The 14,263-nt window shown below is 47.9% G+C and overlaps 1 protein-coding gene across 1 annotated transcript in view; it reads left to right on the top strand.

Annotated features, from left to right (window-relative positions):
- The window catches only part of VIT (vitrin), a gene marked incomplete at its 3' end in the record, with an annotated part of 96,676 nt that overhangs the window by 46,796 nt on the left and 35,617 nt on the right, over positions 1-14,263 (top strand). The window contains exons 6-7 of the mRNA XM_081254306.1: positions 1,620-1,811; positions 14,199-14,243. Of these exons, the coding sequence (XP_081110432.1) occupies positions 1,620-1,811; positions 14,199-14,243 (237 nt within the window). The remainder of the gene's footprint in view (positions 1-1,619; positions 1,812-14,198; positions 14,244-14,263) is intronic.

Raw genomic sequence — 14,263 nt, 5'->3', positions numbered from 1 at the left:
GTCAAAGAGGAGGTTTGGTGGTTCCCAGGAAGAGTGCAGCTCCTTCTATCTCAGATGCTACCCCCCACCCCGGCCTGCTGCTCTGTGACCAAAGACGCTTCAGCCCTAAGCAGAGTTAAGGCTAGAGCTGGGATGCTGTCATAGGCTGAAAAATGAGCCCCGAAAACATATCCATGTCCTAATCCCTGGAACCTGTGAATGTTTTCTTATACAGCAAAAAAGGGGAATGGGGAGGAAGGCATGGGGGCTTTGCTGGTGTGATTAAGGATCTTTCGATGGGGAGGTTATCCAGGATTGTCTGGGGGCAGGGTTGTGGAGGAGACTAAATGCAATCACACATATCCTTAAAAGAGGGAGGCAGGGCTTCCCTGGTGGCGCAGTGGTTGGGGGTCCGCCTGCCGATGCAGGGGACGCGGGTTCGTCCCCCGGTCCGGGAGGATCCCACATGCCGCAGAGCAGCTGGGCCCGTGAGCCATGGCCGCTGAGCCTGCGCGTCCAGAGCCTGTGCTCCGCAACAGGAGAGGCCACAGCAGTGAGAGGCCCGCGTATCGCAAAAAATAAAAAAAGAGGGAGGCAGAGGGAGATTTGACCCACAGAGAGGAGAAGGCCACATGGAGATGGAGCAGAGGGAGAATTAAAGATGCTTGCCTTGAAGACTGCAGGGGTGGGGCCACAAGCCAAGGAATACCAGCAGCCACCAGGAAATGGAAGAGACAGGGAGCAGATTCTACCTTAGAGCCTCTGGAGGGAGCTCAGTCCAGTGACACTGATTTCCAACTTTCAGCCTCCAGATCTGTGAGAGAATAAATTTCTGTTGTTTTAAGCCACTGAGCACATGGTAATTTGATAGCATCCCCAGGAAACTAATAGAGATGCACAGGTGTAGAAGTTGGCATACCTGCCATGGGTCCAGCAGACACAAGTGACCGGTGGCTGTTGTTCCCTCCCAGGGCTGCGGTGCCATTCACTTTGGAGACCATGTTTTGTCTCCTTCTGGCTCAGACCCACGGTTCTCGATACAACGCCAAGGCCCAGTGGGCCCCTTGTCCCCATGCTCTCAACCTAACAAATTCAGACTTGTTTAAAATTATGGAAACAATCTAAATCATTACACGGGGATGAAGAGCACAATTCAGAAGAATCATCTAGATGGTCCTTACCATCTAATTAGTTCCAATACCCCATTTTATAGATGAGGAAACTGGGGTCCAGAGGAGTTAGTCGGCTAGTCATGAACCAAATCTAAACTAGAACATCTAAGACACATTGTCTAAAATGATGAAAGCCCTGAAAGTACGCCCTATCCCCAGGCCAACACTAACTGAAACAGCAAAAAAATACGTTCATGAACCATTGCTTCTGGTGTATGGAAAATTAATTTGACAGTTAATCATGTTTGGCCTTGTCTATGTTAATGTTGTTTTGAGCTGTCTTTTAAGTATTTTGTTATTTCATCTTTAGTTTGTTTATTGGCTTATTCCTCCATCCAGATTGTACATTCCTCCACAGCAACTAGCACAGGACTTTGCTCATAGCTAGTGTTCAAGAAATATTTATTTCTGCCCTGAAGAGCCTACCATCTGTTTTGTAAGACCCAGTGTAATTCCACTTTCTTACAGGTGAGACCACAAAAGCCTATCAGAGCCCATCAGCTCCAGGGACAACCGCACAGCCAGTCCCCCTGATGCAAGTACTGGGGACCACCGCAGTTGAAGGCACCCATACCACCTTGCCAAAGCCGCCCCCATCTGCAGGCTCTACCACCAGCAGCCTCAGACCACAGCCCGTGGGCCAGAGAAGCCAGGAGCTGGGTCAGTAGGTAGACTGTGTGTTGTCATGTGCTAGAAGAGTGGAAGACTGGGTTTTTAGAGTTAGTAGCTCTGTCTGAATGCCTGTGTATGAGCCCATCTCCCACCTTTTAAGCTGGGCAAGGGGAGAGTGCTGGAGACCTGGGCCAGGAGTGTGTGTCATGCCCTCCCAGATTCAAGGGGTAAACCTGAGCCCAGTAATAATTCAGAACCAAGCTAAAAGCTAAGCAAACTATGTAGAAGGGACTTAATATAGATTTGAAAATAGGACTGCTGTTAATCGTACTTGGGAAGGTAGGATATGACGTGAAACTTTCCCATTGCAAAATCCCCATTTCTCCAAAAGTTCAGTTGAAGGGATAATAGATTTCTATGTAAACACTGTTGGGTTTTGTTTTGTTTTAAGGGACAAACTGAATACTCCTGGAAGTCTTCAAAAATTAGAAGCAAACAAAACAAAAAGAATCCCTTTAGGAAAAGCCAGATAGCTCAAGTTTTTATTCTTTTTCTGATTGCTTTTTGTCTGCCCACTTGTATCATGTTTTAGGTTTTACCAAAGTCCAGTTTATGGAATTAATCTCAGTATTATATCAGATACGACCTTAGGAGCCCATTTGATAATCCAAACACCCATTTTACACAGGCTTCTACACCAGGCTTCCTGGGCAATGAGCACCTATCCCAGCTCTAAAGGTCTTCTGGCAAGAGGGTGGGAAATTCCACAGCGGGAGCGTCCCTGTTGTCTCAGCTACTTTTTCCAAATATTTCCCACCTGGTGCCGCTTTTTTCTCCCAGGAGGAAGCGCCCAGGACTCGTTCTTTCAGCCTCACCTCCAGCTTCCTAACATCAGTGCCTTGTAGCACGACCCCTTCCCCGCCTTCCATGTCCGAGCCCAGCTCTCTAGTCATCTTTCTATCCAACAAATCCAAACACTTTCAATGTGGTAGACATTCTTCTAAGCACCTGACAAATATTAACCTATTAAATCCTCAGAACAACCTTAGAAAGTAGATACATTACTTCTAATTTGACTAATTCATCGTACTGAGGAGGAAACCAAGGAGTAGGTCAGTGAGGCAATTGGTCCCCAGCCACACAGCTGGGAAGCAGCAGAGCCGCGATTCACCCCCAGCAGCCAGCTCTCGTGAATCCCCTTGCAGGAGGCATCCCTGCCATAAACGAACACCCGAGGCACTAACGATGCAGCACAGAATCAGGGGCCTGACCTACCTTGACCTCAGTGGGGTGACAAGATTCAAGGGCCTTAGACACAGCCAATTCCCGCTGTGATCGGTAAGCAACAGTAACAGGATGCACAGTCCGTTCTCTCCCTGTGCCAGGCACCCTGTATGCATTATTTTATTTACTCTTCCCCAAAACTCTATGAAATAGGGATTATTATTACTACATTGGATGAATGACTCATAGAAGAAGCTATAATATAAAGTCCCCAAATAAAAATACCATACAAATAATTTCTGAAATATATTAGACACTCCCCCACCATCTTGGTTCTTTCAAAGACTTTTGAGTAGCTGAGTGAGTGGGTGGCTCCTTAGAGGATGTCAGTTTTTACATAACACATATAATTAAGCCCGGGGCATATTTATTTGGCTACACCAGGAGCTTGGAAATCCTGTTACAAGTTGGGCCTGTGCTTATGGAAAACCTCAAGCAACTTGAAGCAGTGGCCTCCAGCCTGGCAAAGCTTCCTTATTCCTGGCCTGGGGACAGGAGCTTTGGGCAGCAGCCTCACAGCCCATCAGTGTTCACCCTTCATCCTGGTCCAGCACCCACGTCCATGCTGCCCCACAGACCGCTAGACAAATATTCAGGGCAAGCGCTCCGTGCAGCCTGTGCCCTAATTGCTAAGAAAGGAGCCAAACTGGGGAGGGAGGAAGGAAGAGAAGACTTTTTAAAATGGGTATGGCCTACTCAAAGGATTTTCTGTAGGAATGAAGAAGAGTGAAGATTGGTGTTTGAATGCCTATGTTTCTTTTAAAATAACAGCCTTATTGAGATACTTCTCACCTACCATACAATTCACCCATTTAAAGTGCACAGTTCAATGGTTTTCAGTATACTCACAGGGTTGTGCGACCATCACCACAGTCAGTTCTAGAACATTTTCATCACCCCAAAAAGGATCCCCACATCCCCTGATGGTCACTCACTGTGTCCCCCTAAGCCTTCCCTCCCCCAGCCCTGGATAACCACCAGTCTACTTTCATGAATGCCTGTCCTAGTGCTTGGCTACAGATACTCGCTGTGATATTTTAGCCCAACCATATTAAATAATATTTAATATATAGATAACTTCTTTATTCCTTCAAACAGCTGAAAATATTCTGTTAATTATGAGAGCAACTCTTCTGCTGATGGACAAGCACGTTGCTGTTGATGCATTTATGAAGTGGTTTTTTCCTTTCATATATGTGACTGTAGTCAAAAGATTCTAGAAGTGATTTTAGATGGGGCGTGCAAGCAAAACCTGATCCATTTGTTCATTCAGGACCATTTCTTGAATGCCCACTGTGTTTCAGGCACCATTTTAGGGTCTTGGGCTACGTCGGTGAACACATCCCACCAAGATCCCTGCAGCAGGACACCTAAGAAGTGTAAGCTGGAACAGGAGCAGCCTGCATTTGGGGGTCTGTGAGTCGTCTTCACCTTATGATGAGGTAAAGATGCCCTTTCAGACAGGACACAGGAACTTGGAGGGAGTCCAAGAAAGAATAGAAACTTTGTAGCAGGAAAAGCAAGGGGCTCCCCCAGCCGTAGCCCACGAAGAGGAGCTGATATAGGTGGCAGGAGTCCAAGGAAGATGGGGCTGGACACCAAGGCCACTTCATGGCCCCTTAACTGCCCCACGGATGTGCAAACCTAACAAGGCAGAGAGGAGCACGGGACAAGTCAAGGCTGGGGCTCTGGGAGCCAAGAGCCAGAGTGACAGAGACCACCCACAGGGCAGAGGCGAGGCTGTTCACGGGAGAGCCTGCCAAGGACTACCTCGGCACCCAGCGGAGCCAGGAGGTCGCAGTGCTGCATCCCGGGGCCAGAGGGGGCAGCCTGGAGAATGAGGTCCATAGCTATACTGAGCAAAGAGTTCTGGAAAAGATGGAGAATGCCTCAGGTCCAGCTGCAGGGCCTGCTGAATCTACCACGGGCTTGGAAGGTGGAACGTGGCTTCGCCTGGCATTGTTTTCCTGGTCTGGTTTGTCTCAAGAAGTGCCATGGTTGCCACCGCTGATCTAACATATCATCAGAATGTCCACCTTGAAGGGTAAACCAGGGAGGGGAGCAGAGCGCTACCTAGTGGCAAGGCATGGTGATGCACCTTTCTACTCCAAGCCACCCCCTGACCAAGGGCAGCTAAGGAGGAGGAAGTGGTGAAACCTGGGACAGGAAGGAACCAGCATCTACAACTGCCTATCCCTTCCACGTACAATTTCCCTTCTCAGCAACATGTATCTCATCTCTGAATGTTTATCTTCCTTAAGGTGTCAGGAGAAGGTTTTTCTTAAAATCCAGTCTTACAAAATAGTAAGACAAATATTCCAAAAGAAAAATGGGTGAAGGCCATGACCAGGCAGGCCACGGAAGAACTATCAATGGCCAATAAATATAACAGAAGGCGTTCAACTTCACCAGGAGTCAAATAAATGCAAAGTAAACAATAAGATGTCATTTTTCACCAATTAACATCGGAAATTGATAAAACACAGTTTGGGCCCGAATATGGAGAAATGACTCAGCATTTGCACTTACAGGAATATATCCTAAGGTAATTATCAGCCAAAGTCAAAGGAAGCCTGGACACAGATATTGTTCATGATAGAAAAATAGACGGAGACGGTTTAATCGTCCATTGTCAGAACAGCTAAAGAAATTACTATACAGCTATTAAAATATGTGCACTGGGCTTCCCTGGTGGTGCAGTGGTTCGGGGTCCGCCTGCCGATGCAGGGGACACGGGTTCGTGCCCCAGTCTGGGAGGGTCCCATGTGCCGCGGAGCGGCTGGGCCCGTGAGCCATGGCCGCTGGGCCTGTGCTTCCGGAGCCTGTGCTCCGCGGCGGGAGAGGCCGCAGCAGTGAGGGGCCAGCGTACCGCAAAAAAAAAAAAAAAAAAAAATGTGCACTTACCAAAAGAAGATTGGTCTGTGACAGGTTGTTAAGTCAAAGAAGCAGGCTACAAAACAGGATGGGTAGCAATCTCATGTTTTATAATTATGTTTTTGCACATGAGAACATGTGCATAGAAAAAGAGATAGAACACTATATACCGAAATTGTAAACCAGCCACTGCTGTATAGAGGGATTGCAGATGAGTCCTTATTACCCATAGTGTATATTTTGACAGTCAGCCTGTGTTCGCTTTATAATTAGAAAACAGAGTTATTTTGAGTTGGTGTCCAAATAATTGGAATGAAGACAAAGGGAATGAAAAGTTGTGGCAGATAGATTTGATTCTAAGAAAAACTGATATTTTCCCATGACCTCTTATCTCTTCCCTTCCATGAAACTTGGTTCTTTTCCTCAGCTGCTTTTTATGTGGTCCCCTTTCCTCAAAAATGGACCTTGCATCTCTCTTTACAGAATCTCCCATCTCCCTTCTCCCTTTTAAAGACTTGCTACAGAAAAATTGCCCAGTGAATAATGAATGCTGAAGTGTATTTGATTCTCCCAGAGTAATTAAGGATAACCCATTGTGTACCCTTAAAAATGACGGAAAGCTAATGCTATTTGCATCAATACCATGTTAATATAGTTTAAGCAAATTGCTAAATGGTGACATTTCTATTGAAGGATTACTTTAACCCCCTCAGGAGTGGCACAGTTGAATTACTGTAAGAATAATGAAGTATAGGGCTTCCCTCGTGGCGCAGTGGTTGAGAGTCCGCCTGCCGATGCAGGAGACACGGGTTCGTGCCCCGGTCCGGGAAGATCCCACATGCCGCGGAGCGGCTGGGCCCGTGAGCCATGGCCGCTGAGCCTGCGCGTCCGGAGCCTGTGCTCCGCAGCGGGAGAGGCCACAACAGTGAGAGGCCCGCGTACCACAAAAAAAAAAAAAAAAAAGAATAATGAAGTATAAAGAAATATGGCACTTTAGTAAAAGATGCTTACTTCGACAGTTGTGAAGTACAAGGGTTACTGTTACCTGGAATTTTCAGTTAGTGTTTTGAGTTAAATCCTTTTTTTTTTTTTTTTTTTCCATTTCAATGCCTCCTCCAGAGCAGGTTCAGACCACCCAAGGACAAACTTTACCTTGGTTCTGACCTTGGTAATGTCTTGCTAGGATGGATCAAGGAAAGAATGAGAAGAGTTAGATTAAAATTCATGCTCTGACCAGTCAAATGTTATTACAGATTTCTGGTCCACCACCACCTACACTAACAGCCAAAATAGCCCCTGAACTAATTCAGGTAAGAACCTGAACTAATTCAGGTAAGAACCTGAACTCACCTTTCTAGCTACTGACGAAAGTTAAGCTTGTTTACATGGGGTTTGTCTTTCCAAATCCTTGTCATTTGACTCAGATTTGGACAGAAAGCATTAAACCAGATATGCCAACAAAAGATACTGCTCAAGGGCCCAACTTGTAAGGAAAGTAAGGAAGCCGTTAAATAAGCAAAGCTTTCACAATCGCCATCCCCCAGAGGCAATTTTGTGGAGGTTGTGATAGAAATTCCTAAGGATTCAGTAACTAGGCTCTTACAAACCTGAAAAGGGATACTCTCTCGGGTTTATACTTGAGGAACAAGGGTCAAAGAAAGAGAGACATTTTTATCATTTCCCAGGAAAGGGCAGAGCCAGTTTTGCCTGAGTAGTTCTGTGATATGAGGAACAGAAATACATTCTCTCTCCAGGAATTCTCCTATGAATTACGACACTCCCTGGCTCCCCTTGCTTCACTTCTGTGTGCATCTCCAAGGTTTGGCCCAAGAACTGGGAATGCAGAGAGAAGAAACAAGTTCTCTTCTCTGAGATGCTGTTGAGGCCTGCAGAGATGAGAAAGAAAAATCTCACCCGGTTAGATGCTTTCCACAAACTCTGCTTGGGGCCTGGGCTATGAGTTGACAGACTTGAGAGACAATTTCCTTTGTAGCCTTGGGGCACTAGGAAGAAGAAGAGTCCAGGCCTTTCTCTTGCTGGGGGATACCTGTCTGTCCTCCACAAGTTCAAAGAGTCCTAGAGACTGTACGTTCTGTTTTGTTTTGATTCCAGATGGGAGTAGGGGCTCCACCGGGTCCCCTGGACAGGGCTAAGAGCTTCGATGGCTTCACAATTGCACCTCTGGCAACGTACATGCTGCTGTTCAGGACAAAGGGCTTAAGGATCAGATCGCTGGGCAGGCCAAGGACTCCAAGGCCATTTTAGACCCTAACAGGCCCGTGGGACAGTTCAGGCAGCCAAGCCCGGGGCACTGCTTCCTCTAGTGCCCTTGGCCAGGATCTGTGCGTCCTCTGCAACCCCCAAAAGTAAGGCCAACCACAGAAAGCTCGGCTGACTTCCAAGGCACTTTCATCAGGGGGCAAAATAAGAGAAAGCAGACTGCTGGTTGCATGTAAATCAACTGACCCTGTGTAACCCCGCCCCGGGTATCCAAGGGCAGGATTCTCCGGAGCTGCTTTCCAGAAACCTGGCGAGGCTGCCCACTGCTTGCCGTCCCTGCTCTGCTGCACTTAACAAACACCTTCTCCCCGCACCTGCTGGCCTCTGCCGCTCACCTCCAGGTCATGCCAAGTTGTTTTAACCCTAGTAAGCATCTGTTTGCTCTGTCGTTCTCAGTGTGCTGAGAGTACGTCTCTGCCAGTCCAGACACCCAAGGGCTGTCAGGGGTTTGGGTCAGATGGAGAGGCACCCCCCGTGCCATCCCAGGACCGCCTCCGGGACATAGAGCAAAGACCCAGACACACGTCTCCAGTCAGACTCGGCTTGGGGGATGATGGTCACAAGGCGCTTCTTTGACCTCCAGCTCGTGTTCTTTCCTGCCCAGCAACCCAAGGCTGTTTTGAACATTTGATCACACTCCCTTTTTTTTTTTTTTTTTTTGCGTTACGCGGGCGTCTCGTGGCCTCTCCCATTGCGGAGCACAGGCTCCGGACGCGCAGGCTTAGCGGCCATGGCTCACTGGCCCAACCGCTCTGCGGCAGGCGGGATCCTCCTGAACCGGGGCACGAACCCGCGTCCCCTGCATCGGCAGGCGGACTCTCAACCACTGTGCCACCAGGGAAACCCTGAGTCCACTCCCTTTTTATAACCCTTCATAACCTTCCCCCTGGGTCTGTAGCTCTGAGCCTCCCTTTCTCCTCCGTTCTCTTCACGCTCCAGTAATTAACGAAAGCTCTATCTCGTTGACCGCACAGATGATCCCAGCTCCTTTCTCACTCTCAAATCCTGCCCCTTTCTGCGGCTCCTCCCCCTCCACCGTCACCCCTGCAGCTTTGCTTTGAGCGCCTCAGACCCTCCCGCGGACCCCCGCGGACCCCTGCCTTGGGGCCCCTCCTCCCCCAAGGCACACAGGCCTGGACAGTGGCGAAGCCCCGCGCTTGCTCCCGCAGGCGGGGCAGCACTCGCAAGCTGGGTCTTAGCTACTCTTCGACCGTCTCTCACTTCCCACATAATCACGCATTTCAGACAAGTCACCCAATTCCTCAGCTAGAAGATCAGCAGATCGTAGAATTGGAAAGAATTGTATAAAGGGCCTCTGATCTAATTTCCCACCAAACAAATGCATCCATTATGGCATGACAGAGACCTTTGCCCTGTGTAGGATAACTTCCCAGTCCCATTGTTAGACATACTATCTAGAACTTAAGCCCGCTGCTCCTAATTTTTCTAAACTAGTACTTCTAAAAGTGTGGTCCGGGGACCTGCTTTCAGGCCTTCTGTGAGGCCCTCACTTCTCTGCATACATAGCTGTGTGAGGCCAGATTTTCTTCATACCCTTCAACAAAAATGAGATTTCACCACAGATTGACTGCAGGGACTGACATCAGATTCTAGCTGCCTTCTATTATGTCAGACACTGAAGAAATGCACCACTCTTCTCACTGAATGCTTTTGTTTCAGAAAACAGTTATTTTTCATAAAAAATGTTAGAATAGATAGGTCTATTGTTATTTTTAAGTGAATAAATAGTGAAATAGATGGATAGTTAATACTCTGTTTCAGATGAGAGGATGCACAGTTTTAATTTCTAATATGAGAAAAATCAGTAGATGTAGCCAACACAACAGAGGCTCTTTGGGGGTCTTCGATTTTTTTTTTTTTTTTTGCGGTACGCGGGTCTCTCACTGTTGTGGCCTCTCCTGTTGCGGAGCACAGGCTCCGGACGCGCAGGCTCAGCGGCCATGGCTCACGGGCCTAGCCGCTCCACGGCACGTGGGATCCTCCCAGACCGGGGCACGAACCCGCGTCCCCTGCATTGGCAGGCGGACTCTCAACCACTGCGCCACCAGGGAAGCCCTTCAATATTTTTAAGAGCATAAATTTGCGAGCCTTTCAAATATATGAAAATAGCATTCATGTCCTCCGTTCTGTCTCATCTTTTCCGGGATAAATTTCTCTCATCCCTCCAACAGGTCCTTACGTGACTCAGCATCACACTCTCGAGCTAAACCACAGTCTGTCAGTGAGTGAGAACAGGGCACTCAGAGCAGGACACGATGCCTCAAGGGCTGTGCCCGGGGAATTGCCTCTCGCCCTAAACACTCTGGTTCCATGAAAACATCCCAAGTTCCTTGTGGGGGGGAGGTTCTGTCTCATTATCAGCTCATCTCCTACTGAACTGGCAATCACTCAAGTTCCCAGGGTTTTTTCTCAGGTATTTGTACTGAAGCAGGTCACCCCAATCCTGTAGTCTTCCTGAATCTTAATTCTGTCATTGAATATATTAACAACCTTCCAACTTCTCTGTCATCCACCAAATTGATTAACATGCCACCTGTCTCCCTTCCAGTCACTGATGAAACTACATCACATGGGACAGAATTTCATGAGCCCCATTAAATATCCCATCTGTGTTTAGGGCAAACCATTAACAGACCCAGGCAGCTATGTATGGACTTAATGATGTTGTCGTCAGCCTCAATATTTCATCCTCTCCTCCACGGGACACCGAACTTATGACCCCAAGTGATTCCTGCTTCCTCCTCCCACTATGCTTTCTGCCCACAGGTGTAACTTGACACGTCCCCAATTTAAGCCACCGCTTCCACTGCAGGGGAACTGTTCTTTAATTAAAAAAAAATTTACTGAGCGTACTCTATGTCAGCCACTGTGCTGTTAGAACTACAAAGATGACTCAGATATTTTCAGATTCTAGAATTCTGGGGCCTCCTCCAGCCCCCATAGGCAGACCCCCGCCCCTCCTACCGGGACCCTCTGAGACGGGACTGGAGTGACTGAAGCTAAACTCGGAGACTTTTCCTTGGAACCATCCTGTTGCTGCCTGGCTTCACGGTACCATGAGCTCTGTTTGATCAGATAAGCTTCACTGGCCTGGAAACCTAACGGTGGAGTTGATGTTTCCATAAGAAGAGGCTGCCAAACAAATATTCCACACGGAGCTTTGGAGAGAACCCGCCTGCAACCCGGGACTGCTGACGCATTGCCGGCGTGACGGCCCGTGCCCAGAACCTCTGACTGTCCTCAGCCTTCTCTGACAGCCCTTGTGCGTCGGGCCGCAGGCACGAGGCTCCTTTGGCACGGCTGCAGCTGCTCTCCGAGTGCCCCCATCTCACTGCAGCCAGAGAAAGTTCTCCAGGGGAAATGTGCAGCCCTCGGGGCATGAAGCCAGGCCCCAGAAGGGAGGTGTGCAGAGTCCCCTGGCTCCAGAGGCTGCTGCCTCTTAGACGACCACCTCCTAAAAGCTGCACCGGGAGTCACTGGGGAGAAGCCGGGGGGCTAAAGGGTCACCTGTGCTTCTGCCCCATAAAATTTGAGAGCCCTAAGGGCCTCCCTTAGGGGGCTCCTGCTTGGGTCCCGGGCTGGTGACTTCCAGATGTGCTGGGAACAGAAGGAGCTGTAACCAGCGCAGTGGTCGTCACGGATCTTAAAACAGGAATGTTCTGGGCTCTCACGCTTCGTGTGCGTTACAGGTGTAGTTCCAGGCCTAGGTTTTCCGTGGCCTCACCCAGTACCCTGAGATGCTGAAGCGACCATGATGCCTCCCGTGTGATAAACAGGTGGTGATTACATGCAGGTGGAGCCTGCCTGCCTGGGCTCTGCCACTCCCTGTGCGTCGGTTTCCTCACCTGTAGAGTGGGATCATAGCTGTACCTGACCCACAGGGTTACTGTGACTTAATGCTCAGAAGGAGCTTGGTCAGTGCGTGTTCAAAATCAATACCTCTCTTAGACACTGACTGTATCTATAAGATGACCAAGCCAGGATTATCACAAAAATAATTAGCTGTTTTCTTATGAGCACCTTTTACACTTTTCAGAGTGATTTTATACACATTTACCTTCATGTGAGGCAGCGCAGGAGAAGTCCTTATGAGCTCGGCTTTACACAGGAGAAAACTGGAGATCAGAGAAGGGAGGCGAGCCCCCCAGACCCCGAGCTAGTGTTTTGGTAGACTCAGGACGGGTCTTCTGACTTCTGTTTTCCCCACACCACGCCCTCAGACCTCAACACCAGAACACAAATGTTCTCACAAATCTACTTCTCATTACTACCAAATCCCAAAACACCAAGTCTGAGCTGTCCAAATATTTTTTCAGCCTTTGGCTTTTGGATGAAAGCGATTTGGTTCAAACTTGTCCCAAACAAATGAAAGTGGCACGGACAGCAGGACAGGCCTCCAGGACAGGAGTAAGAGGCTTGCAAATCCCTCATGTCAGAGAACTGTTTATCTCCTGCCAAAGTAATAGAGCCTCCAGCATTCTAATCTTTCCTCACACCCTGAAAGCCTTGGGCAAAAACGGAGACGTCACCAGCACCTTTTTTTAAGGAAAAGGGCAAAGCGCATATTTTTGCCAGTAGGTGGCGATAGAGTAATGAGGCTAAAGAAGCTGAATGTTTAAACATATACATCATAAATATTTTGAACTTGGAGATCATCCCACCCACACTGCTAATGTTACTCAAAAAGGAACTGAGGTTCGTCGAGGGCATGTGACTTGCTCAAGGTCCTACACCTGGTTAATGGCTGAGCCAAATTCAACTCAGTTCTCACCATTAACCCAGAACCCGCAAGAACACAGACTATCTTTCAAAATAGCCTGGCATCTTTTAATCATGCAAAGGAAAATAGCACTTCACTTGAGTGTGTTAATAATTGCAGTGTGCTGGAAAGCTGATGGGCTTTAAGAAATGAAACAGTTGGTTATGCTCTCAGCCTTGAGAGCTAAAGGCAAGGGGAGAGGGGAGGGAATGAGAGAGGGAGAGAAACAGCCATTAGGGTGTCCTTACGAGGCTTTCTAATATGTTTGTGCTGCCTCTGAGCCCCTCCCAGCCAGAATTCTCCAAAAGAGATCAGGGAGATTGGGTAAGCATCTCCCCCTCCCGACCACCGCTGCCACTTCATCAGCACTAGTTTGTGGTGAAGGGCATTAAACAGATAGGATGCCAGGTGCCACTTTGCTCTGTTCTGCTTGAGGCACACCATGAGAAGCAGAGCCTCAGGAAATGAGTGTACTGCCTGCTCCCTGAAGGGGCCAGATTTGTTCTGTGTGGTTCCAAGGAAAGAAACACAAACAGATGGGTAAGGCAAATGTACCCAGAATGATGCTGGGCATATTTTGGGTGCTTATTGAGTGTGACGGGTGGATGGATGGATGGAAGGATGGATGGATAAAGATTTCATATTGATACAATGAAAAGTTTTCTCAAAGTCTCAATAGTCCAAGAAGAAATACACTATGGGTGCTTATTGAGTGTGACGGGTGGATGGGTGGATGGAAGGATGGATGGATAAAGATTTCATATTGATACAATGAAAAGTTTTCTCAAAGTCTCAATAGTCCAAGAAGAAATACACTACTTTGGTTACAAATGTAATGAGTTCCCTGTCTCTGGAGGGATCCAAGCACCAGCCAGCCACTCGCTTAGGTAGAGACGTTATTGAAGCAGGTTAGGAGGTTGGTTCAAATTGAATGAGCTTTTAGGTCCCCTTGAATTCCAGGATTCCTATTATTCCGTGATTCTTGGTGCATAGGGAAAGGAAGAAAAGAGTAAAGATATTTTCATCTTTGGCTTTAAGAGCTTTAAACAGAAAATCCCACAGATTTCAGGTTGCTTCATCCCAAAGTCTGGTCTCATGCTTCCTTACTGAATTTTCTGCCACAGTTAGAAAACATTATCATCCTGGCAGTTCACTTGAGAGCTTCTGCTGGTTTCATCTAAGTAATGAGTTTGTTTCTTTTTAATTTTGAAAATCAGGGGAACCTGAATTGTGGAAACCTGGATCGGTGCTTCTAGATGCAGGTAATTATGCAGCCCCTCCT

Source organism: Mesoplodon bidens, assembly GCF_964165515.1.
Source record: "Mesoplodon bidens genome assembly, chromosome: 14".
NCBI classification, from domain to species: domain Eukaryota; kingdom Metazoa; phylum Chordata; class Mammalia; order Artiodactyla; family Ziphiidae; genus Mesoplodon; species Mesoplodon bidens.
This window is presented reverse-complemented; position numbering and strand designations above follow the sequence as displayed.